We start from the raw sequence: 26117 nt of genomic DNA, 5'->3' as shown, positions 1-26117 counted from the left end.
AGCTTTCTTGGACTCTTTATGTGGATGCACTGTTTACAAAGGCCCAACAATGTCTCTTCTCCCTCAGGCAGCTGAAGAAATTTGGCATGATGGCGAATACCCTTGCCAACTTTTATTGGTGCGCCATCGAGAACATTCTGTCTGGATGTATCACTACCTGGTATGGTAACTGTACCAATCAAGATTGGAGACGGTTACAGAGAGTGGTGAACTCGGCCCGGACAATCACAAAGACCAACTTCCCATCTGCAGAATCCATCTACCAGGCCCGCTGTCGAGGAAAAGCGCCAGCATTCTCAAAGATCCATCCCACCCTGGCAATGTTTTTCTACAACGTCTACTATCAGGGAGAAGGTACAGAAGCCTGAACACATGCGTCAGCCAGTTTCAAAACAGTTTCTACCCTACTGTTGTTAGAATACTGAATGGACTCACAAACTCTTAACATTCACCTGTACCTGTGTTTTTGTTTTTGCTGCTTTTTACCTATTATTTACTTATCTGTGCTACTTAATGTTGTGATCTGCCTGTATTGCTCGCAAGACAAAGTTCTTCACTGTGCCTCGGTACACGTGACAATAAATTCAATTCAATTCAATTCAATTCAATTCAAAGCACGATGGGCAATTTCCTCAGTTTGAAGATGGGATTTTTTCCACACAGGAGCTGTGCAGTGACCATTCCTACCAATAATGTCACAGACAGACACATTGGAAATAGGTGGATTAGCAGAGCAGCACATATTTAGAAATGGAGATGGAAATGTTTGGAATATGGGCTGTGAGACATGCTGCTGTGAGTAAGACTATGTGGGGCTACTGCTTGACTGTACTGTAAGGCAACTTGCTCAGTTTTAGCACTAGTCCCTGATGTTATTAAGAAGTATGTTGCACAGTGTGCTATTGCTCTTTCTAGTTCCTAGACTGAGACTGGATGGTCCATCCCGTTTTATTCCTGTTAACTTTTCTATGGTGGTTTGTACAATTGACTATCTTCCCGAGCATTTCACATGGCAGATAAAAGTCAACTGCAATGCATAAATCTGGAATCACATGTTGGTCAGGATGGCAGATTTCCTTCCCTTAAGGGGGGTTAGTGAATCAGATGGTTTATGTTGTGATAATAAGATAATTTTCTGGTCATTATTATGACAATGAGCTGTATTTTAAAAACCCCATATTAAGCAATTTAAATTCAACTAACTACAGTAGTGGGATTTCAGTCCATGTCATTAACCTGGATTATTAGCCCAAACATACTGCCATGGCTCCAATGTTGGGGGGAGGGCAGTCATAGGTCAGATTATATTTTTCAATCTAGATAACCAATACAAAACAGATTGCATGATTATTCATTCATTTATTGTTTGTGAGACTTTGCTAAGAGCAAAGGTTAAGGTCAAAAGCAATTATATAGTTTAACAAAAACACTTTAGAACATCCAGTGATGGACCTGTATCCAACTGCAAATTCTTTAATCCAAGAACATAATGTAATGAGGCAAGAATGGATATTACATCCGTAATTCCTACATGATAAAGTGTCAATAGCTCAAAAGTGGCTGTAAAACATTTTGGGACATGCAGGAACATGAAAGATATATAAATTACAAGACTTTCTTCTTTTTTATATTGATCATTGGCTCTGCAGTGAACTGAAAAAATGGCAACATTTCTCTGAAGATTGCATTTTTCTGCGTGACTGCCTTACTTTTTTTAGAGTTAACTGAATATCTGTTAACCATCTAAATATTTCAAGAAGTCTGTCATTTAATACCTTGGAGTGGCTGCACAATTTGTGAAAGGCTGGGGGAATATCAGAAAATGGAATAGATTGTATGAACAAACGTCCTGTACCTTTCAAATGCACATATGTAATAAGTTAGATATGCAATTGTTAGTCATTTCCAATAGCAGTTAGTGCAGTAATGCTTCAAGACAGGAAGAGGTGGGCGTTGTAAAATGAGTCAATAAAACAGTCATCGCTTTGCATCAATACAGAACTTTGCATAAACCAATGAATGAATCAGAACAGGCTGTTTCACAGTCACTTGATGGATGCTAATATCCACATTTGTTTAAAGGCCCATCATTGTATAATTGCAAACTTCAACTTGTTTAGCCTTTCTGTTTAACCTTTTTCATTTATGTTGTTGAAACATCTTTGAGCCATTAACTTGAGTAAAATTTTCAGTTTGCAAATATCTGCAAATGACTGTCCACTGTCTATTGTCCACAGACGCATTTTTGTATTGGATCTTTTTTATTCTAATTGTACCAGTTCAGCTGCCTATGTCAGTCTGCTGTCTAGGATCAGTTAATAGGTAACTCCGGTTTTAAGTGACTAAGTAATTTGAATGTTTGTTTCTCTGTGTTACATTGACTGGGTCTGTTGGTGGTGGCTCAATGAATGTTCAGAAGAAATGGGCATCAATTAACGATCTTATCTCTTCCTCTCTCCCCTCTTGAATTGAATCTCACTAGACAAGTCTCGACTTAAAACCTCTTTTGTAGCTCTTCCTGCCTTTGGCATACTCGGAGCTGGAAACAAGCCGTCTGCTTCAAAGCAAACCAAGGGTTTGTTCCACGAAGATCATAAGAAAAAAGGGTCAAGTCTGTTTGGACATAATTACACTTCATCAAAAGAAGCTTTCTTCATCTCCCATGCGTGAAAAGCCTGCAAGCAGTTAGCCTTTTTTTGAAAAGGGAAAAAAAAAATTTTGGGAAGGGAGCCAAGAGAAAAGCAAAACAGTAAAACTGGGTACACCACTCCTTTGTGATTTCTTTGAACTTTTTAAACAAGCTGTTCAGGTACATTCGGTTTATGTGTTTACATTGTGCATTGACTTAAAGTCTTTTGGTTAGTACGTTTCTTTTTACAGAACACAAGAGACTTGGCACCCAATGTGAGTTTTAGAAACCCCCTTTTTTTCTCCCTTTTGATAAGGATTAATTTTAGAAAAGTGTTGGCGTGTAAGAGAAATCCTTCCGGCTGTTAACTATATGTCTGTTTCAAGCGAAAAGAGAAAGCTGATCCAGTAAGGATTAATGTGGAATAAAAGCTGTCAATTCGCTAATTTCTGAATTTCAGAAGAGGGTGATGTATACAAAGACATTGAACCTCAGCACGCAGATACTTTTCAGCAATGGGCATCTGGAAAAAATGTTTTTGCAATTTTCTCCAGATTTTTCAACTCATCTGCCTAAACAATGTTTCCTTGTTTAAAGACAAGACTACAGTCAAATTAACCGTCGACTACGGGAAAGGGAGAGAAACAGAAAAGCAGGAGAGCGAGTTTCCAAAATTCCGAGAAGTTGACGCGATAAACAGGTGGAAAAGAAGTCGACAAAAAAGAAACAGTAGAGATAGATGGAGTGCCAGGCAGATACATAGACCCCACACTCATTCTTTAAACCCGGATGAAATTAACTCTTGTGAACAATAATTTCTAGACCAGCATAAATGCAGGATGGCGTCACGTTCCCGTGCCTAGGAAATACTACTTCGACCACACGCAAGCACACACACATCATTATGTATAATGTGTAAAGCGGGTAAAGTATTCATGCATTTAAACCAGGTAAATTACTGTACCCCTTCCACTTCGGCCCACGAAACGCAAATCATTGAAACGAGCCACTTGGTTTTTCATTACTGCCGAGGCATTGCGGAGTTCAGCCGAATAATTCTCATCATTGCCGGCCATAACGGTGACCACAGTGCCGTCAGGAACATCCCCCAAGGCTACCACCTGTCAGAGGGGAACATCAATACAGCATCAATACGTGGGCTAGCCTACTTCCAAAAGCGAACAATCTGTCTCTCTCCAATATCTGGCACTTTACTTAAATAGCACATTTAAACATTTGCTGAAGAGCTCCCTTAAAGATGGTTATTGTCCAGTCATTTTGCTGATGGTAGATTTGTTCCATCTCCTCTCATACGTTTAAAATTAAAAATAATATGATGTTGACTTAAACCTGGGATATATTCTATTGTGGAGATGTAAAAAACAGTCGGTGTGGTTTGCAGGAAAATGTGTAAACAACTGTCTCAGCTGTACCATTCCCAATATCCGTGACTGTTCATCATTACAGTAAAGCCCTATTTAGGCTTTTCGGGAATTAGTTTGAAACGTACATTCTGCTCTTTGTAAAGCAGCTGGAATGACCATGTGTTACCATTAAGTTACTATTACCCAAGTTACTTTGTTTTCTGTTGGATGTATTTATGTAACAATTACTAAACGCTAAATATTCGAGAATTGATCCACATAATGTCCTCTGACATGGGTCTGTCTGCACGATTAGTAAGTTCTGTGTGCCATATGTAACATTCACCGTTTTATCAATTCTGTTTAAAAGCGCAGCTTTAGAAAGTTATAACTAAAGTGCTATAAATTCTCAAAAAAGTGGTTTTATGACCACAAATACGCACTAAAAGCGGCAATAATACATTTACATTCACTTCAATGCGTCGAAAATCCAAACCTTCGCTTTTGCAAAGTTTTCACCGCTCGGTTTTGTTTCCAGTACTTTGTTCCTACTTTGGACGAACTCTGAAAAGAAAACGGCTTTTTTTTTTACCTTGAATGCCACGGGCAGTGTTTTATTACACCTCCAGTGGGACGGTAAGACAGAGCAGAGGAAGTTAGGGCTGTCAGTCCGGACCAGCTCTGCCGGATGATCGGCAATGATATCCACCATGGTTCGGTTCTCATGGGGTCGGATCAGAGACCTGCCAAGCGCCGCCGCAGCTGCTGCCCCGGCTGTTCCCACTCCGGGTCCGGGCTCCTGGTGAGGGACCATCCCGCTCACATCGCTCATCTTTCCCGATGCTGGTAATGTGGTGGACGGTGGAGTAAAGCGCCGGCTCGTAGTGGGATCTACGGGAATACGCATCACAACACTTTGATTAGGGGCTTACAGTAGCCACAAACAGTCAATCTGTCCAATTAATGCCAGTTATTGTCACTCAATCCAGTCCACTTTCTTTATTTTTTTCGTTTTCTCTCTCTCCTTTTAAAATAAAGAAGTTTTCTTTTTTCAGGAAGGCCAGTTATTCTTCCTGCAACTATTAATATATTCCAAATGTATGTCTTTGGGGACAAAAAATTCGAATCCAACTTGTGGTCAAGGCGATCAAGAGGCGGGGGGGGGGGGGGGGAAGCCACAGTTTCCAACTGGTGGTTTCACGGAGGTTGGGATTATAAAGCAAGTTTGTGGTCATGAAAAAAGTGAGCGATGATGAGACATCAAAGAGCACGTGGTGGCTGTAGGAGTCATACACGAATTTAAAATAGTGTTCCCTTGTAAAACAAGAGGCCGAGACGATCACGTTGGTATTTTCCAAATCTGATTCTTGTCCCAAATATATACATAAATGTATATTTTGATCCTCGCTGATGGGGAAATAATTTTCAGCGAACGGCTGTAGATTGCACACTAAAACATATCCTTGAATGAATGAAAGTTATAAAGCATACCCCCCCCCCCCTCCGCAAGAGTAAGCCTTTTCTTAAAAAAAACTCTATGAAAATAATTTACATATCCAATCGTAAAAAGTGCAAACGCCTACTTGTTATGATTCGAGCCTATCAAAGCCTTAGATGGTTTCTTCACAGCTTATTTCCTCAAAAAGTGTTAGGAGGCAGCCGACTTCCAGTTTCTGTTGTGGCTTTGCTTAGGTCTGAAGTCCTGCCACTGAGTTCATTTCGATTATGTGTTCAAATATTTGCGCAACACTGTAAATCGCTTCTAAATGCGACACGCAGCCTGCGCGACAGTATCACAGTGGGTTAATTTTATTAAAATTATTTAGGAAACATGAATGAAAGGACGAAGAGCGCACTGGGCTTGGAACGAATCGAATCTCAGCCTGTTAACTGATTGCTGTAAATTAGCGGTAAACCCAACGATAACTTTCAAATGTACAAAGGCTACTTGAATTTGAGTGAGGAAGCAATTATTTAGCCAGTCAGTAATCTGGCACTGGCATCGCTCTTGTTAAACCAACTTCAAACGACGTGCTTTTCAGAAGTAGTCATCAAAGGGACATGATATATGACATGTAACGCAACGTCAAAACGCTATATTAGATACACTCATTACACAGATTGACTAATAAAATAGGGCTTTGGCTTCTATCCAGATAACTATATACTAAATTCAATAATAATAATCTGCAACATTATATTTAGTGATTAGCGAGACCAAAGAGAGCATATGCAAGATGTCTTTCAAATTCTACAGTGTGACGAGTGATGATTGCCTAACGCGACTGCTAGACCATCCCATTTAATGTAGCTTGAAAAGAAACTTAAATAAAATTATAAGTTGGATATATTTTTATTTACGTATTTCGTAAACTTTTCCCCAACTCACAAGGAGTCCTGATCAAGGCGTGGGTACATGTTTTAAAATATATATTGTTAAACTATTTAAGTAACATTAATTGAATAGCCTCGAAATTGAGTATGTGCTGAGGGAATATCTGGATTATAAACACATCATGGGGTGGATGGTTGGCATTCAGTTTATGTTGCAATGCCGCCAACGCACCACACCAACATGCTACACCAGAGCTCGCAGAGACGAGCAAAAAGCTCTCATACTCCCGTTTGTATCGGATTTCCGCGCACCCGTCTTGAAGAGCTCGCGCATGCTTTGACTGACGTGACAACCATCCACTGAACGATGGCACAGCGCCGAAGCAACCGCGAAACCAATCAGCGCCGGCGAGGGGCGAGCAACGGTCGCGCTTGGCCGGTCCTGGAACTCTGTTGTCAATCCACCTCGGCGCCGCTGGGAATTGTAGTTCCCATTCTCCGGAGATAGGAACCACGGACTACAGCTTCTCAGCGTGCGCCCCGAACTGCGACTGCGCGGACGTCAGTAGGCCGGAAGTGTTGGCTGTGCGCGCGAGGAGCTGTCAGTGACCGGAGGAGAGAAACAGATCACTGAGATAGTTACAAGGCCAATGCCTCGTGGTAGTAGCTAAGTGTCTGGTTATAGGGGACTTGCTCACTAAAACAAAAGTGAGTAGAATGTTCGGGGCAGCTTTTGTGCTACAGGTCCACATTTTCAATTTGATATATTTTAGCACTATCTTCCTGGCTCCCTTAATCCAGTTTGTACTTTTCTTGTTAGGTAGCACATTGTAGGCTTGAGGTAGAAGGGGAAACAAGACGTGGCGGGTTGTTCGCTGCACGGCGGCTGAAAACATTTTTTGAAAGCGCGTGGTGCGTTACATATCCACTCTTCAATCCTCACACGAGCAGCCTAACCCACCTCCACCTTGGGGCCAGTACCAACTACAGACCGCCCCCTCCTATCTCTCGCGCACTCAATGCGGCCACTATATTCTCCCTCTCTCTTTCTCTTCCCCCCAACACGCCCCTGTATGGCCAGCAACTTCTCTACTCCTCCTCCCCTCCCTCGCACCACCCACTGCTTCCCAGTACAGCCGGTTCCCTCTCCCCACTATCTTCCAGTGAACAGTTATTATTCTCGCTTCCCCGCCAGCCAGGACGGCCAGTGTCTCCGTACTACTGATCCCAATGGCACCATCCCTCAGAGCGAGCAAACAGAATCTTCACCGAGCATCCCACCACCATCAACCTTTCCAACTCCCAGTGCAGCTAGCAGACCCTCACCGTTTCCCATTGTGGCTAGTATTCACTTACCCCTGGCCCTCCTTACCCAAAAACTCCAAAGATGTGCAGGTTAGGTGGATTGGCCATGGTAAATTGTCGGGGGTGGGTGGCGGGGCTTTGGAGAGATGGTGCAAACTGATGTGCTGAATTGCCTCTTTCTGCACTATCGGGATTCTATGATTCTAACTCCACTTCACCATTTCCCATTGCAGCCTGTATCTCCCACACGATCCTCATCTCCGTTGCCATTATTCTCCCTCCACCTCCGATGAAGCCAATATCCTCCTCAGAACCATCCCTAAATGCAGAGATTAGCCACCCTCCACCCCTCTCCAACTTCAGTTGTTGTCAGCACCCTGCCACTGCTTTCCTTGTAGCCGGTGTCCTTGCAATGCATTCAAGGGCAGCCAAGAATGATTGGACTCATGATCAAAAACATATAGTCTATTTTGATTATTTCTCCTTTTGCTTTAGAATCTCCCATTCCAAGCACTTCTGCGGAGAGTTGAGGTAAGTACCCACACTAGATTAGTGCTGCTATTTAAACAGTGTCTAATAATAGTTGTAGAATTACCTAACACCGTTTTATAATAAAAGGTAGAGGGATGGGGTAGGGGAAATCATAAAAAGTTATGCCATTACTCGTCGCTAGAATATGATTGTACATTTACACACCGTGTTTCTACTAATGGACAAAGATTGTGGATATGGGCTTGCACAAGTCATTTGATAACTTGAGAACTACATTGGATGGTGGGCAGATAAATAATGGATTAAATTTGAGGGAAATTTGAAGTGATTCATTCACCCTGCTAAAATGAGAGGTAGTATAGACTAAAGTGTATAGTTGTATAAGGTCATAGGAACAGAAAGATCTAGATCTATGCACAAATCTTGCAGGTAAAATGTCAGGTTGAGAAAATAGTTAATGAAGCATGTGGGTTGTGGGCTTTATATTAAAACAATACAAAAATTAAGAAATAATGAACCTTTTATAAAACATACATTTGGCCCTAACTATACTATTATCTCCAACTTTTGGCACTGAATTAGGTGTCATCTGAAGGTATTAGAGCAAAATGGAAAAGAACAGTTGCAAGAACTTGGAACTTAGAGTTGATAGATTGGAGAATCTGTCTACTCCCATTGGAGAAGAAAAGATAGAGGATATTTGATAGTGGTTTTCAAATTTGTGATGGATCTGGATAGAGTAAATAAAGAAAAATGTGTCCCCATTGGCAGAAAGATTGAAATCTTGAGGTTTGGTTTAAAAATAAAGTAAGTGATGTGAAACAAAACTTTTTTTAAAGAAGTGAATAGTTATGATCTGGAATTCACAGCATGTGTGTGTGGTGGAGGTAAATTAAATTGAAGTTTTCAAAAGATAATTATATAAGACACGGGGAGTTGAATTAGGTGAGCTGCTCTTCCAGAAAACTCTGCACAACAACAGGGTGATGTGCTATAACCATTTTATGATTGAGATAAATTGTAGTGTTGATGAGTTGCTGCAAGCCCCTAGTTTCCATTTTTTGGTCCCTTTGCAGACAGCATTTTGTATCCAGTGTTATTTTTAACACACCATTGAGCATTTAAAAAAAAATCATTGAGATATGGGTAAGTTGGTATTGATTTCTTATCCATGAGAAGGTGCTGGTGAGCCGTCACTGCAGTCTGTTGGGGGGTGTGGGTATACCCAAAAGGCTGTTAGACAGAGTTACAGGATTTTTACCCAGCAATAGTGAAGGAACAACAATATAATTCTAAGTGAGGAGAATTTTGGCTTGGTGGGAACTTGTAATTGGTTGCAGACATGCAAGATATGTTATTCAGGATATTGTCAGTGGTACTCTTTACCTGTATTTGAATGATATGATATTAGTTTGTAGATACTGCACTTGATAGAAAGTTTTAAGAATATCGTAACTTATAAAATAGGCAGGCATGACATGAAATATAATACAGATGTCACTTAGTTTTGATAGGAGGATTGAAAAGAAAATATAAATTAAACATTGCAATTTTAAAGAGGGTGCATGAACAGAGGGACCTTTGTATATACTTACACAAGACTTTGAAGATGTTTGGATAAGTTGAAAAGGCTATTCAAAAGCCATATACAATCCTGGACTGTATTGATAGTGTATAAAAACACTATCTGCAGCCTCAAGTGGAGAATTACTCTTGATTCTTGCTACTAGATTTAAGGGAGGATGTTAAACCTTTAGGGTTTGGAGATGATTGAATAGGATGTTACCAGGGATGACAAACTTCACTACCATGTAGTGATTCGAGAACTTGAGATGTTCCTTTTAAAACAGGGAAAGCTAAGAGCTCGTGGGCGGCACGGTGGCACAGTCGTTAGCACTGCTGCCTCACAGCACCAGAGACCCGGGTTCAATTCCCGCCTCAGGCGACTGACTGTGTGGAGTTTGCACATTCTCCCCGTGTCTGCGTGGGTTTCCTCCGGGTGCTCTGGTTTCCTCCCACAGTCCAAAGATGTGCAGGTCAGGTGAATTGGTCATGCTAAATTGTCCGTAGTGTTAGGTAAGGGGTAAATGTAGGGGTATGGGTGGTTTGCGCTTCGGCTTCTAAAGAGGGCAATAATAGAGATATTCCAAATCATGAACTGTGTTGAGTAGGTAACAAACCAGTTGGAATTTTAAAAGTTTTCCTGGCCATAGTGAGACTGTGAGTTGCTGTCGTAGAAAATTGCCAGAGAATGACGTTCTATGGTCGAGTAAATAGGGCAAATAGTTTCAGATGATACAGATTTTAAATAATTTGTAAAAGCAGGATTTTAAATAATTTGTAAAAGCAGTAGTGACATGAGAGAGAAAATGTGGCAGGTTATGATCTTGAATGCACTAGCTGAAAGGATGCTGGAAGAATATTTTCCATTCACTTTCAAAAGGGTTTTGAAGAAATAGTTTAGGGAAAATATGCAGAAATTGCAGATGAGTGAGATTATTTGGATAACTTTGTCAAAATTACCTCACCTGTGCTGTATCATTTTATGAATGGTAATTGAAGCTAGTTTTACAACTCTGTGCTCCTACTTAAGAAACCAGCACACTTATGGATTTGGAAGAAGAAGATAATGCCTGACAAAACTTCACAATATTTCAGTAATTGACATCCCACTTGGACTAAGAGGAAAGAAACCACCTCCCCCGCCAAGCACAATGTGGCTAGATTTTCCAAAGATATTGGACAATATTCCCTTGTGAATATATATCAATTGAACGAGAAAGTGTTGATGATAAACCAGATGAAGTACAGAGAGCAATTAATACTTATTAGACTAGCTATATTTTTAGTGGGAGTTTTTGCATTTACTCCAAGGGCTTCATGTTGGGGCGACCACTTTTTCATTTGTATAAATGCTCCTGATTTATTAACTCAATGCAAAATGGTTGTTTTTCTTTGCAGCTGTACAGGACTTTGGTCAGGCCACTCTTGGAATACTGAGTTCAATTCTGGTCTCTTGTCATAGGAAAGATATTGTTGGACTTGTTGGACAATATTTATAAGGATGTTGTGGGGTTGGAAGGTTTGAGCTATTGGAAGAGGCTGGATAGGTTGGGGCTATTTTCTCTGGAGTGTCGGAGGTTGAGGAGTGACCTTAGAGGTTTATAAAATTATGATGGGTGTGGATAGGGTGAATAGTCAAGGTCTTTATCCCAGGGAAGAAGAATCTAAAACTAGATGGCATAGGTTTAAGGTGAGAGGGGAAGATTTTAAAAGGGATCTAAGGGGCATCATTTTCACGCAAAGGGTGGTGTGTCATTTGAATGAGCTGCCAGAGAAAGTGATGGAGGCTGGTATAATTAGAACATTTAAAAGACATCTGGATAGGTATATGAATAGGAAGGGTTTAGAGGGACATGGGCGCAATGCTGCCAAATGGGACTAGATTAATTTAGGATACTTGGTCAGTATGGATGAATTGGACTGAAGGGTCTGTTTCCATGCTGTACAACTCTGATTCTCTGACTCAAAGAGCAATGGAATTGAAGGAAGCATTCAAAAATAAAAGTTGGCAAAATGCACATGTAGATGAGGGATATTTAGTGCAGATAGGAGTGTACTGTTGCAAAAAAAATTCTAATAATTTCTTGTTCAGAAATGTTATAACATTTGCAATGGGTCTCAATTTAGAAAGGACATTCATCTTGTAGAGGTATCATGTTTTTGTGTAATATGGAGAAATGCTTGTGTAGAGTATTTTAGATTGAACAGTAGAATTATAACAAAGGGGAATAAGATTTAAACTAGCAAGGTAACTCATTGTCAAGAAGTTCTTGACACGGAGCGTGCTAGATAATTGGATTAGATTTCCAGATATACTTATTGAAAGTGAAAATATTGGGTATAGTACATTATGTATTTCAGTAGAAGGACTCTTAAGTGTTTTTGTATTATATTAAGTTTTCTTCGTCTGTGATTCTATTTCAAAGAGAAATGGGAAGTAAACATGCTAAGAAGTGTGAAAGAGAGTTTGCAAAGGAAATAGAGATTTTAATAGTGTAAGAATTATGTTGATATAAAATGGGTCTAAAGAGGCTGATATTTTTTTAATTGAGAGAAAGGGAAGACTGAGCTGGTTAATCAATAATTTTCTGGAACAGTCACAAAATAAATATTTTAAAATAAACTATTAAAAATGTTAATAAAGTGCTAGAAGTAGATGATGTATATCCAAGAATGTTAAGATTGAAGCTCCCTCTATTCTGTCCCATCACCAATCTCTACCTGGTAGAACATGGTTAGGTATATCTTTTGAATATTCAATTCTAACAATATACTGTTAATACCAAAGTCTAACTATCTAACAAGGATTTACATTACCTGCTGAATCTAACCTCATATAAAAGACTCAAGATATTTTAGGGGAGTAGTGTTAGACTATTTGTTGTAGTTTTGGATCTTTCATTGATGCAAGTGTGATTCATTATTTTCTGTGCTAAAATATAAATTAGTTACTTGACTAATTAAAAAAAATCCAGATATGGGCATTGCTGGCTGGATTCATTGTCCATCCCAAACTGTACTTGAGAAGCTAAGCTCCTCTTAAGTAAAACCAGTCAACTACCTTGATTGAAAAAGTTTGAATTAACAGATAAATATTTTACCCACAAAAACTATTCACATTAATAGTAAACTTTTGGAGACAAGTACATTTTGTAGTGGACTAATATTATCTGTAAAACTGACCTGATTGATCAGTGAGCACCTTCCAGTTAAACATGCAGGAAGCTTTTTGTGTCGGCTTTTTTGAGAAGAAACTCTGGACGTTTGCGTCTGAAAGGGGTGAAAATTATATTAAAAAATGAATTTGTATGTCTGCTTTACCATTTTTAAACTTATTCAGTTGCTGCATTGTTTTGTGTAGTGCAGCAATTGACACAACCTAAGTATGATTTCTGAGCTATGTTCCTTGTTTTGCAGGTTTCAGATTGTTTAAGTTGCAACAACCGAGAATAACCATTCATTCCAATTGTTGTATTTCAGTTTCCAAACTTCAGGTATATGCTAGTGCTTTTTAATGACATGAGCTCGATGTCTTCACTGTCTTCCAGCGTTACTATCTAACCAGGCCAACAATTTTATAGAAGTGAAATTCTCTATTACATCAAAGTATATCAACTTGCTTTTCATCACTTAAAATCTTGTGGTATTGAATATCAAGTATTCTAAAGTTTTAATCCGTTTGATCTGTATGGCACTACATTTTTCAGAAACTTGTGTAGCATTAAAAAGACTTTAAAATGTAAAAGCATTTCCTGTTGCATTTTACATCGTCTAACCTTTAAAATCAATTTTCTTATTATATGCTGATCATTCTTCTTACTGGTCTCTTGCCACTTCCTTTCATTCAATATTCTGTAAACCTTTACTGTCAAACCCAAAGTATGCTGTTCAGGATTTTTCTAAAGGAAGTTTACAACATAGAATGTCAGTGTACAGCAAATTTTATGTTTTTGTTCTTGGCTTGAAGTGAGTACATGCTTTCAAGTGGACTACTGTAGTTATGTATCCTGTGTGTTATCTTAATATTGAACATTTGGCAGAGATATTAAATTCTATTATAATCTGTTAATCTATTATGAGTATCTTTTTAGTAAAATTCATTCCGCATGCAAATATTATGAAATCCAACTTGTGGAACGTGTTTTAATAAATGTTTGCAAAACTTATAGGGCCAGAAATTTAAAGGTGTTGGGAGCTCGTAACATCTAAGTTCTGTCAAATGTGCTACTTGCCAACTTAGTCCTAATTTTAAAGATTCATTGGTTTAAAGAGTAATTACTTGGTGGAACCGGATAATCAGGATGAGTTTTGTAAGAATTTGGTTGCCTCTGACTCATGCAAGATACTGATTTATTGGAAGAGAATTAGAAACAAGTCTCATACTTCATTGTTGAATCTGACGGATCTTAATTTTAATGTGACTATGGGCTCTGAACCTGAGCAGGTGAAGGCAGATTTGGGTTACATTGTTCAGAATAAGTTGATAAGGGATTGATTGCTTGAGAGATGTAACTGATACTTGATATAGTTCAGTGCAGTTTTTAGAAAGTTGCTTGTCCTATTTAATGTGTGTTAGAAGAAGCTGTTCAAGGATGTTTGAGATAGTGAAAGTCATCAAGGAAATATTCTCTTAATCATGGACCAGAAACTAAGAAAAATCATGGAACGGTTAGATTGAATTCATGCCCAAAAATAATACTGATGTCATGATTTGTCTTGTTTGTTCATGGCGAAATATTGGGAAACCAATAAGAGATGAAGCCTCTGTTCATCAATCTAAAGCAGGCTTATAACAGGTTGGTAGAAAGGAAGTCATAAGGTGCATCACAATTCATGGAGTCCCTGAGAAGATTGTATAACTTACAGAACATGTACTAGGAGTGCCAGACATGTGTAAGATGCAGTGTGAGATTTGAAATCAAAGTTGGGTTTATCCAAAGATTGGCACTGATCTCCTTTCTTTTCCTGATTGTCATTAATGTACCAACTAAGCAACACAGAAAATGTCATGGACAATAATATTTGAGGATGCTAATGAGTTGTGTAGGGATTGATGTTAACTTTACCGAGTATCTGGAGAACTGGAGAATAGTGTTAGAAGATTGGGATGCAGAACAGTAGGCAAGAACTCCATTTGCAGAATCTGGGTTTGAGACTAGAGAAGAGGATTGGGTGATGATGTGTAGAAAGTGAATGGGTGAAGTATGAAAAGTCAGTGGTGACAGAAGATTGAAGTTTGGGAATGAAAATTGAGTAACGATTTTGCTACGGTTGGAGAAATTGGAAGAAATGCAGTGGAATGTGAAGTGATAGAGAAGTGTTGCTGAAATGGAAAGAAAATATCTGCAAGACAATTGTGAGCCCTGCTTTGAAGTTTCATGGTGAAAGTTGCACAACATTGATAGCTGACAAATGATGCAATTGAAATAGATTATGGACTGATGTGCCACTTATTACAGATGTGTGTAATAACACCTCTGAACAAGTTGATTAGAAAAATAGATTAATTTAAAGTCAGGAACACTGGGCAGTTAAGGAAAATTGTCGGAGCATTGAAAGATGTGAAGAGATTGAAATGGTCTGATCGTCTGTAGCTGAGAGAGCACAAATGTGGCGAGATGAGTGATGGAGGTTAACTGCTCGGAAGGATTACAGGAATGCCAGTGATGGGCAAGAAAGTTCAGTGGTGAGAGACATAATCGCAGTAGAATTGGAAAAAGAATGGGTGACTGATGGAAGAAGGTGCATTATGGCACCAAGTAAAATATAGGAAACTGAAAGGAGCAGATATCTATTCTGTAATTAATTAAGACCATTAAGAAGTTGAATTTCATGATTATCAGTTCTTGATGTAAGCAAAATTGTGGAAAGCATAACCATAATCATCTGTTTTATATGCACTGAAACTAGAAATATTGCTTAAATTTTGTCTTTAATATCAAATTTAGGTAAATTATTTTCACACATAATTGATGATGTCACACATTTGAAAGCAATAGCTAAAGTTGAAGTACTTAGGTAATCCTGTACAAATTTCATCTGGAAACAGTTCTAATTACTGCTTGAGAAGCCAACAGAGGAAAAGCATTTTCTCTATGATACAATTTCTTATCCCCATTCTCCTGGCTTCTACCTGTACCCGTTGATACTCAAGATCTGGTGTTTTGTGGTAGTGAATTCCATAGATTCACCACTCATTGGCTGAATAAGTTTCTCCTTATCTCATCCTAAAAGGTTCTTCTTTTACTCTAAAGCTGTGCTAGTCTCTCCCAAAAATGGAAACATCTTCCCAACATCTACTCTGTCCAGGCCAGTCAGTATTCGATAAGTTTCAATTAGATCCCCCCTCATCCTTCTAAACTCCATCAAGTATAGACCCAGAGTCCTCAAACATTCCTCATATGTTAAGCTTTTCATTCCTGGGATCATTCTTGTGAATCTTGATCATTTAATATTTTTTGATCCTTGGCAGGAATGTCTCAAATTCTCATAGGTTAAATATTCTAAAGAAATGTTCATTAGAAATCTTTGCAAATTTATTGAGACACAGTTAATGTTATACCCATAAGCCTTAGAACTGATTTATTTGTGGTATTGTTGATAATGTTAATTGTAGTTCAGACTTGTTAAAATGGTCTTCACAGACTTTAAACAACTGAATTTGTTTTAAATGTAGCAAATAGCTACATTTCATTTCAAAGCAACTGATATGTCACTGTATATTGAAAGATTTCAGTTTCATGTTCAGTGTATTGCTTAAAGTAAATTTTTAAATTTTTTTTGGTTATATTTTAAATTCTGGAAGTGAAAAAATTGGCTGTTTACAAAACAACCTGGTTTGTAAAGAAGTCAATTAACTAACTTCCAATGATATTGAGATGAAGAAGTAATTTATTAAGATCATCAAATAGTATCTGCTAAAGCAAAAAGAGGCACCTGCAGAAAATGTCATCTTTTAAATGGAGGCTTTTACTAGAATATTTGAATGCTTTAAGACCACAGAACTAAAAGTTGCTTTCTGCATGAAGTCTGATATATTGCTCAATCTGCTCAATGTTGTTATTCACGAGTTTGAGAGTTTCTAACCTGCAATTTTACATTTTAATGCCCCTTTTCATCAGCCATCTAGAATTCACTGTAATGTGTAACTAAAATTAATGTTCTGACCAAGTTAGAAGTAGGGAGGAATTAAAATAGAATTTTTCATTGAGTCTTTGTATTTGTGAGAAAACCTATCCACTCAGTGCTTAGCAAGTAGTGATTGAGGCAATTAGTACACATACAATTAGGAAGAAGTAAGATAAATACATGAACTGCGACAAATGAAAGATTATCTTCGATGTGACTACAGGAAAAGGATAGCTTAGTGGCATGCTGTGCAGACAACAATCTTTCCCTCAGTGTTAGCGAAGCAAAGGAGCTGGTCATCTACTTCAGGAAATGGAGTGGAGGACACGCTCCTATCTGTATTAATGGTGCTGACATGGAGATGGTCAAGAGTGTCAGGAGTAAATATCCTAGGAGTAAATATCACCACCGTGGTCCATCCACATCAATGCTACAATCAAGGAAGCATGCAATGCCTCAACTTAAGAGGTTAAGGAAATTTGGTATGTCCACAGTGACCCTTACCAATTTTTACTGATGGATCATAGAAAGCATAGTATCTAGATGCATCATAGCTTGGTATGGCAACTGCTGTGCTCAAGACTGCAAGAAATTACAGAGCAGTTTTCAACGTAGCCCAGTCTATCATGAAAACCAGCCTTCCTTTCATTGACTCTGAATGCACTTTCTGCTGCCTTTGGAAAGCAGTCAACGTAATCAAAGACTCCTCCCACTCCAGTTGTACTCTCTTCCATCCTCTTCCATTGGGGGAAAAAGATACAAAAGTTTGAAAGTACGTACCAACAGATTTAAGAACAGCTGCAGTTATCAGACTTATGAACAGACCTCTCATATATATTAGAGTTCATTTTTCTCTGCATTGTCTCGTGCTGTAACACTATATTCTGCATTCTGTTCTGTTTTCCTGATGGACTTATGCAAGGTATGATTTGTCTGGATGGCACAATAAACAATCATTTTCAGTGTATCTTCGTACATAGATGTACATGATGGAAACAGACCCTTCGGTCTAACCCGTCCATGCTGACCAGATATCCCAACCCAAACTAGTCCCACCTGCCAGCACCCGGCCCATATCCCTCAAAACCCTTCCTATTCATATACCCATCCAAATGCCTCTTAAATGTTGCAATTGTACCAGCCTCCACCACATCCTCTGGCAGCTCATTCCATACACGTACCACCCGGTGTGTGAAAAAGTTGCCTCTTAGGTCTCTCTTATATCTTTTCCCTCTCACCCTAAACCTATGCCCTCTAGTTCTGGACTCCCCGACCCCAGGGAAAAGACTTTGTCTATTTATCCTATCCATGCCCCTCATAATTTTGTAAACCTCTATAAAGTCATCCCTCAGCCTCTGACGCTCCAGGGAAAAAAGCCCCAGCCTGTTCGGCCTCTCCCTGTAGTTCAGGTCCTCCAACCCTGGCAACCTCCTTGTAAATCTTTTCTGAACCCTAAACACGAATAAATCCAAATATAGGTGGAATGTTCTAATAGTGAAACAAATTGTCAGCCACAAATATGAAATTAATTTACAGAGTTAGAGGTGTTTGGCACCATGTATGATGCAAGAAAGTCATTTACAAAACTGTGTTACTCTTCGTTATGCAAGGTTTCACTTTTTCTAAGGGCTTTTTTTTTAAAAAGAGTGAGGCAAATAGTTTGAAAGTTCATTCTTTTTCATTGCATACCATGGGGGAACTGCAACTGGATACCTTATCAATGCATAGAAACATTGACAGCAACTTACAAATTGAAGCATCTTGTGTGTGTGGACTCCCAAGAGTTGCTGTCAGTTTCACTGGAGTAATGCCTGCAAATTCTGATAATTTTGCCATAATTAGCGCCTCAGAATCTAGACCTCTGTAACTGGCATTTTTATCCCACAAATATCTCCATATAAGGCTGTGCAAGTTAAAAAGGCCTTATGGAATTGGATTTGGTTTTCTAATCAAGAAGATTGAGAACACACACAATTCAGATAAAATAAAAAAAAACTTGTTTGATTTATTGTCACGTCTACTGAAGCAAAGTAAAAGTCATTGTTTAAGAACGATGCAGGCAGATCATAGTAAGCAAGGATGTACAGATCATACTGTGTTTAAAAAAACAACTTGGACAGAGGCATACAGGTTATATAGGTGATGTATATGTGAGGCAGGTATTGATATGAGTAGTGAACACTGAACTAAGGGATCATGTTATACAGGCAAAAAGCTTCAAGCAGAACTAGAGGTGTGGAACACCTCCATAGCATAAATAAAAGGATATAAGGATTGGGCCTGCAGCATAATAGAATGATCTAGTATCGTGAAAGTATCATTTGTGTAATTAATCTAATTACAATTGAGTATTGTAGTTTGAGATGGATTGCAGTTTTGCTTTAAGAATCAAGGAAAAAAACGTTTGTGTGTCTTGTGCACTTATTTGTAGCTGTTTGTATCTTTGAGTTTGGAAAAATCATGTGGTCTATGGAGGAAATATACTTAATGAAATGAATATGCTTTCCTAATTCAGTACTACAATAACTTTAAGTGGCAGACTCCTAATAAATTTTAGTGCTGCCAGTCTGACTCTTCAGTTAAGTTGGATGATACTCAAAACAGGGAATGGAATGGATTGAGAAACTAGTTTTGTCAGGCTTGCCCAATTTTAAACCACAGTAAGACCGTTTCTACTTTTATTTCTTAAAAAGGATGCTTAACTGATGGATGATGGAAGATTGCATCAAAATATATTTTCAGCGTAATATAAAATAAGCTTGAAAATTTTAAACCTGTATCTTACTTTTTCATTTTGCCCGTGAAGCCTTGAAATATCTCTCTCAAGTTGTGTGATTCTGTTCCTAAGTAGGACAAAAGACAGAATGGCGTCTCAAACTGGATTGAGATAGAATCATACAGTGTAGAAGAAGTTCTTCAGCCCATTGAGTCACCAAAAATAGACTCAACCTTTACGAGAGTCAAAAAGTGTGGCGCTGGAAAAGCACAGCAGGTTTGTCAGCACCCGAGGAGCAGGAGAGTCAACGTTTTGTGCATAAGCTCTTCAGGAATGTGGGGAGGGGGCTAAGAGATAAATGGGAGAGGGCTGAGGGTGGGAAGGTAGCTTGGAAGGCGATAGGTGGATGCAGGTGGGGGGGTGATGGTGATAAGTCGGAGGGGATAGTTGGGAATGGACAGGTGGGAAAAGTTCAAGAAGGTGGTACCAAGTTGGAGGGTTGGCTCTAGGATAAAGTAGAGTTGGGAGATGAGGAAACTGGTGAAATTGGTGTTGATGCAGTGTGGTTGGAGGGTTGCTAGGTATAAGATGAGGTGTTCTTCCTCCAGATGTCAAGTGGCTAGGATTTAGTGGTGAAGGAGACCCAGGACTTGCATGTTCTTGGCGGAGTGGGAGGGGGAGTTGAAGTGGTCGGCCACCAGGTCGTTTTGGTGCATGTGTCCAAGAGATATTCTCTGAAGCGATCCGCAAATTGGTGTCTTGTCTTCCCAAAGTTGAGGAGACCACATCGGGACCAATGGACACAATAGATGAGGTTTTTTAGATTAGATTACCTACAGTGTGGAAACAGGCCCTTCGGCCCACACCGACCCTCCAAAGAGTAACCCACGCAGACCCATTTTCCTCCGACTAATGAACCTAACATTATGGGCAATTTAACATGGCCAATTCACCTGACCTGCACATCTTTGGAGTGTGGGAGGAAACCGGAGCACCCAGAGGAAACAGATGCAGACACTAGGAGAATGTGCAAACTCCACACAGACAGTCGCCCAATGCTGGAATTGAACCTGGGACCCTGGTGCTGTGAGGCAGCAGTGCTATCCATTGAGTCACCGTGCTGCCCAATTTTGGATGTGTAGGAAAATCCCTGCTGGATGTGGAAGGATCCTTTTGGGGCCTTGGTTGGAGGTTATGGGGGAGGTGTAAGCTCAGGCTTTACACCACTTGTGGTGGCAAGGGAAGGTGCTGGGAGTGAAGGGTGGGTTGGTGGGGGGTGTGAACCTCAAGAGGGTGTCACGGAGGGAATGGTCCCTGCTGAATGCTAATAGGGGTGGGAAAGGGAATATATCTCAGGTGGTGGGGTCTGACTGTAGATGGCGGAAATGGCAGAGGATGATGTGTTGTATCTGGAAATTGGTGGGATGGAAGGTGAGGACCAGTTTGGCTGGGGGAGGGGGGCTGGTTTTCTATACTTGTGGCGTTGGGATGGCTGGGTTCAACGGCGGAGGTGCGGGAAGTGGAGGAGATGCACTGGAGAGCATTGTTGATCACAGGGGAAAGGAAATTGCAGTTCTTTAAGTAGGAAGCCACGAGAGGTCTTTTTCCCTCCCCACTCCAATGGAGCACCACCCTCTTGAACTTCTTCCACTTGACAATCTTCCTTCCCACCTATCCTCTTCACCCTCTGCTCCGACCTATTGCCATCACCCCCCACTTGCATCCACCTATCGCCTTCCAAGATACCTTCCTACCCCCACATTCCTGATGAAGGGCTTATGCTCAAAATATAGACACTCCTGCTCCTTGGGTGCTGTCTGACCTGCTGTGCTTCTCCAGCGCCTCACCTTTTGATGTTGATCTCCAGCATCTGCAGTCCTCACTTTCTCCTCCACCTTTACTAGTCCACTCTCTCATATTATGCCCAAACCTTTGGATATTATGACATTTCAAGTGCTCATTCAAATACTTTAAGGTTGTAAGATTTCATGTCTCAACTACCTTCCCAGGCATTCCAGACCACCATTACCCTCTGGGTGATAAAAAGTTTCCTCAAATCCCCACTTTAAACTTATGTCAATTAAATGGAGATGCCACCTTGGGCAATACTTCCATCATATCAAAAGTAGACATATGTGGAATTGTACTGGAATGATACTTTCCTTGAATTGCATTATAGCTGTGAAAAATTACTCCCAGTTTAAAAAAAAGTCTCTCATTTGAACATGTGTTCAGAAAGAAACTGGAAAGCATTGTTTGAGAAAGATTGTAGTATGATGAGAAACAGATTTTCTGTTGTAATGTGTACTACGTAAGATACGATTAGTACAATAAATGTTACAACTGGCTGTTTTAAGAGTTAACACGTCACAGATCCTGTTTGTGTAGGTTTCTTGAACACATTTCTAAATTATGAAGATAAATGAATATTGAGCAATTACCTGCAAGGCTACATAGTATGAAAAAGAAATGTAGAAGTGTTTTCTGTTTCTATGCCTTAATTTTACAATGAAATTGGTTGAGTTTTTCCAGAATTCAACAAATAAACAACAGATGAGGGGATTTAATGTTAAAGAAGTTGTCTGTGTACTTGGAGACATATTTTTAGATTCTTTCCTATTGCTGGAATAAATAAAGGAATCTTATGAAGATTTGCCAATGAATCTTTGATGGTTTGAAATTCTTACGTTGTTTAGCTAATGGGTCTAAAATGTGTTTGTCACTCTGGCATTCGATACTGATTATAGGCAGACTTAGTTTCTAAAAATCTGATTTACTTTCATGTTGTGAGACAAGTAACTCTTCAGTGTGTGTACGTGTTAGATTTGAAACCATAATTTTTTTTTAAATTTAAGAATTGACATAGCATGTCCTAGCTATCCTGTTTGTTCATTTGATGTTAGGATCCATTTTCCTGTAATTTATAAATGAAAATATTGAGTTGATATCAAACAGCTTGTTTGTTTAGAATTTTTTATTCACAGTGATGTTAAAATATAGCATTAATATATCTGAAAGATACATTAAAGTAATTGGAATCAGAATTAATTTGAGTATGGAGAAATGGACTAAACAGTGTATCCTGAAATTGTGAATGTGTGCAATCCTTTGGAGGGAGTTTCTTGTTAAAATACTGACTTGTTAAACTCCAGACATTGGATCTCGATCTAAGCTTCTGTTAAGTGCAGATGTTCGCATTCATGATCAGGCGGAATAGCTGAGAATTTTTGCACAATTTGATCCTATCCAGTTTACTGAAGTGAGCCTTCTGAAAACATGCTAATACATTTTTTTACGCTACATTGTTAAGGAGGGGAGAAATAATATAACTTAAAATGGAAAGTAAAAATGAAGGAAACTAAGTATTTGAAAAACTGTATAGCTAAACGTTGTGTGCTGATAATTTGCTTGCAAAGTATCCATAATGTGCTAGAGGTTTCTACAAAATTTACAGAAAGTTTGGAAAGGACAAAAAAAATCAAAAAAAAGAGTGAATGGGAATTAATAGATTTGTCTGAAATTACGTTAATCCTGAAAAATATTTTTACTTTCTTCCTAACTAAAAGTTTGAGGCTTTTAAGACTTCCTGGGATTCTGTGTCCTGTGGCTCGTCAGAAAGTTCTGTCTCACCAAGTTGCACTACATGAACTAAGAGTGGTATAATTACTAATCTGTTTGGCGATTTTTTTAAAAAAAAAGTATTTTATGTTACCTGATAAATATTTTTCTGAATAATATGATGATCTTAACTTGCATATATTATCTGCTATGCCAATCTTCTTGTATCCAATTAATTTCAAAGGTGGAAGTTGAATTTCTGAAATAAGCCATACAGCACTTAATTTGTTGGAAAGGAATTTGTTGGTAATTCTAAAAACTGCGTATTAAAACACTAAAGCAAATATTATTATGCTGTGTAGATTTCAATTAATTTTTTTTAAAGCTTGTTATTTGTATGTGCATATTAATGCAATCTTAAATCCAGGTATCAGATCAGTTTGTTGTTTACTTTAATGTCTGCTCAAGTATATTGAAAATTTTGAGGTGCAACAATATTCTGTTAACATAAATAAGATTCCTTCTTTGTTTCTTTTAGATGAGCAGTAATGCGGCCAGCCCCATGTCAGTTGCAGGAAACACAGCGTCCGGCAGTGGAAGGGGATCAGCAAAGTCAACTAGCTTTGTTACAGAACTTCAGACCATGATGTATGTAAACAAATCAAATGCTAAACTTATGTGCATCATTCATAACAAATGGAAAATGTAAACTTGCCCATATATATTCAATACATTTCATTTGACAGTATTGCAAAGTAACATTACAGATAAAATTTGTGTATTCCATACAATCTGCAAAAAATATTAGTTTTTGACGAGACAGAAAATTGTATTACAATGGACCATTTGGCCACCTCTAGTTATATTCAGGGAGTGATTAATTTGTCATAGCCAACTTCAGTTTTATATATACTTTTTGAGGTTATTGTTATTTTTCCTTTGCATTTGGCTGACTAGATTATGCTCTGATGAGATAAATGTATCCTAATGTAGGTTTCTGGAATTATTCAGGAAGGAAACTTACTGGTAGGTGTTATTTCCAGGCACAAACTACCACAACAAGATGGGTTATTTGAGCTCATAGCTCAACACTATGCATGCATTAACTGTTTAATGAGACAAAACTTAACTAAGGGAATCTAAGATTTGTTGGTTAAATTGGAGGTTTAATTTAAGAAACAAAAATACAACACTTGTCCACCCTACATTGTAAAGTTCACATTGATCTTTAGTGGTTAAAAGAAAGGGGATGATCTTAAAAATAAATTCATAATAGTCTAAAATTAATGGATATTGGTATTATAGCTTATTACTTTTTTTACCCTTGATTTCCATTATTGAGTCCTAGCTGGAATTACCTTGTAGACTAAGGCTGTTACTGCCCTAAGTCCTCGCTGCTTATTATAATAATTAGCTAGTAGATATTACAATTTTTTGAACATTTTGCTGCAGGTCTACCTATCTGGATGTTAGAAGGGAATCTGACTTACCAGTCTTAGCAAATCATTTGCCTTTTACCTCAATGAATCACTGCTATTTTAATTCACAATATTTGCAAACTACATTAAATTTTTGTTGTGGTGTTCTTGTGTGCACACAGTAGCATTCTTTTTTAAAGTGCATCTGTCATTCTGGTTTTATTTAGTTGTGATCATAGGGACTAAACAAAAAGTACCTTAATTTCAGTGCACAATAGTAACACAGTGGAAGCTACTGCCTAAGTAGCTGCCAGTGAATACACATCTGTCATTGATAATGCAGGTGATATTTACAGATTCAAAACAACCACCCTTAAACGAAAGATCAAAGCTAGTTTTGGCATTTCAAAACGGTATTTGGGCTGACAGATTTTTCAATGCATTTATGTAAATAGTGATATCCTGTTCTATTTGGTTACAATTTCTGATTTCTTCTGCCTTCATGGAGGTCTCTAATTGAGATCACTTGTATGCATATATAAAAGCGAAGAAAATGGCTCATGGAAACTTGAAATGGACAGAAGTGCTTATAATGGAGTAAAAGCCTTCACTGTAGTTAATATGGAATAAAAATCTCAATGTTTTTATGAAATGTTTTCCAGCATACTATAACTTTCCAATTTTGTATTAAATTATGGCTTCCTCAGATAACTGTTGCTTGGAGCAACGGCTTTGAACTGCCACAACCCATATTTGAAAATCGCTAAAGAGATCTAATAAGTGCATATCTCCTATGGCATTAATATTTTTTGACAGTATTTTAGAATGGTTGCTTAATGCATGACATTGTGTATTGCTGCAGGCAAAATTAGGTGTTTAACAGCAATGTGATGAATAAAATTTGGACAATAACATTGACCTTGAAGAGGTAACTTTGGAATTGTAGAGAGATGTTAATTAGTACATTTTTGACCAAAAAATATTTTGTTTCAATTTTTTCACAATATTTTACAATATTTGCTTTCTTCATGTGATATTGGCAACTTGTCATAATTCTAGCTAATGGTAATACTGGACAAGTCATTCCAGAATGAAAACTGTCTCGATAGATCACATATATCTAATTTTTGCAATAAAGCAAAGAACTATAAATGCTGACGAAACTCGGCAGTTCGGGCAGCATCTGTGGAAAGAAAGCAGTGTTAATATTTCAAGACCAGTTCTGGGTCACTGGACTCAAAACATTAACTTACTTTCTCTCCACGGATGCTGCAAGACCTAGTGAGTTTCTCCAGCAAATTTTGTTTCGGTTACCAAGGTGGTGGTTACTGAATCACATTCTCACCAAGTTGCAGATATAGTTTAAGAACAGAATTTAAGTTTTTACATACAATAAGAATTATGGAGCAATATATGACAGTTATAAATTCTTTACATAACTTTCAGCCTGTTTTCAATGTCAGTTGTTGAAAGATACACTGCCTTGCTTGTGCTCTCCCCCCCCCCCCCCAACCCCCCCCCAACATGCGAATGAGGAGAGCTCTCTTGATAACAAACATACGACATCTCAGCATTGAGACAGGGGCTACATTCCAGACACTGCGTGACAA

General features: G+C 38.5%; 2 protein-coding genes across 12 annotated transcripts in view; one reads left to right on the top strand and one right to left on the bottom strand.

Annotated features, from left to right (window-relative positions):
- Positions 1-26117, bottom strand: part of runx2a (RUNX family transcription factor 2a) — a 153401-nt gene that overhangs the window by 84363 nt on the left and 42921 nt on the right. For 2 of the 4 annotated variants that reach the window (XM_043682603.1, XM_043682622.1), the window contains exons 1-3: positions 12871-12939; positions 4586-4884; positions 3594-3750 (exon numbers count right to left, since the gene is read on the bottom strand). In XM_043682603.1, the coding sequence (XP_043538538.1) occupies positions 3594-3750; positions 4586-4884; positions 12871-12904 (490 nt within the window). In that variant the 5' untranslated portion in view covers positions 12905-12939. Of the gene's footprint in view, positions 1-3593; positions 3751-4585; positions 4885-6639; positions 6754-12870; positions 12940-26117 lie in introns of those variants that run through there. The other 2 variants (XM_043682614.1, XM_043682629.1) reach the window with 2 other exon arrangements.
- Positions 6891-26117, top strand: part of supt3h (SPT3 homolog, SAGA and STAGA complex component) — a 469791-nt gene continuing 450564 nt past the window's right edge. For 2 of the 8 annotated variants that reach the window (XM_043682678.1, XM_043682668.1), the window contains exons 1-3: positions 6894-7035; positions 8128-8163; positions 23628-23737. In XM_043682678.1, coding sequence (XP_043538613.1) covers positions 23628-23737 — 110 coding nt within the window. In that variant the 5' untranslated portion in view covers positions 6894-7035; positions 8128-8163. Of the gene's footprint in view, positions 7036-8127; positions 8164-13104; positions 13182-23627; positions 23738-26117 lie in introns of all 8 variants that reach the window. The other 6 variants (XM_043682695.1, XM_043682704.1, XM_043682651.1 and 3 more) reach the window with 5 other exon arrangements.

The sequence above is a fragment of the Chiloscyllium plagiosum genome, chromosome 3 (genome assembly GCF_004010195.1).
Source record: "Chiloscyllium plagiosum isolate BGI_BamShark_2017 chromosome 3, ASM401019v2, whole genome shotgun sequence".
In the NCBI taxonomy this organism is placed as follows: Eukaryota; Metazoa; Chordata; class Chondrichthyes; order Orectolobiformes; family Hemiscylliidae; genus Chiloscyllium; species Chiloscyllium plagiosum.
The sequence above is the reverse complement of the archived record's forward strand: the minus strand, read 5'-3'. Positions and strand labels throughout refer to the sequence as shown.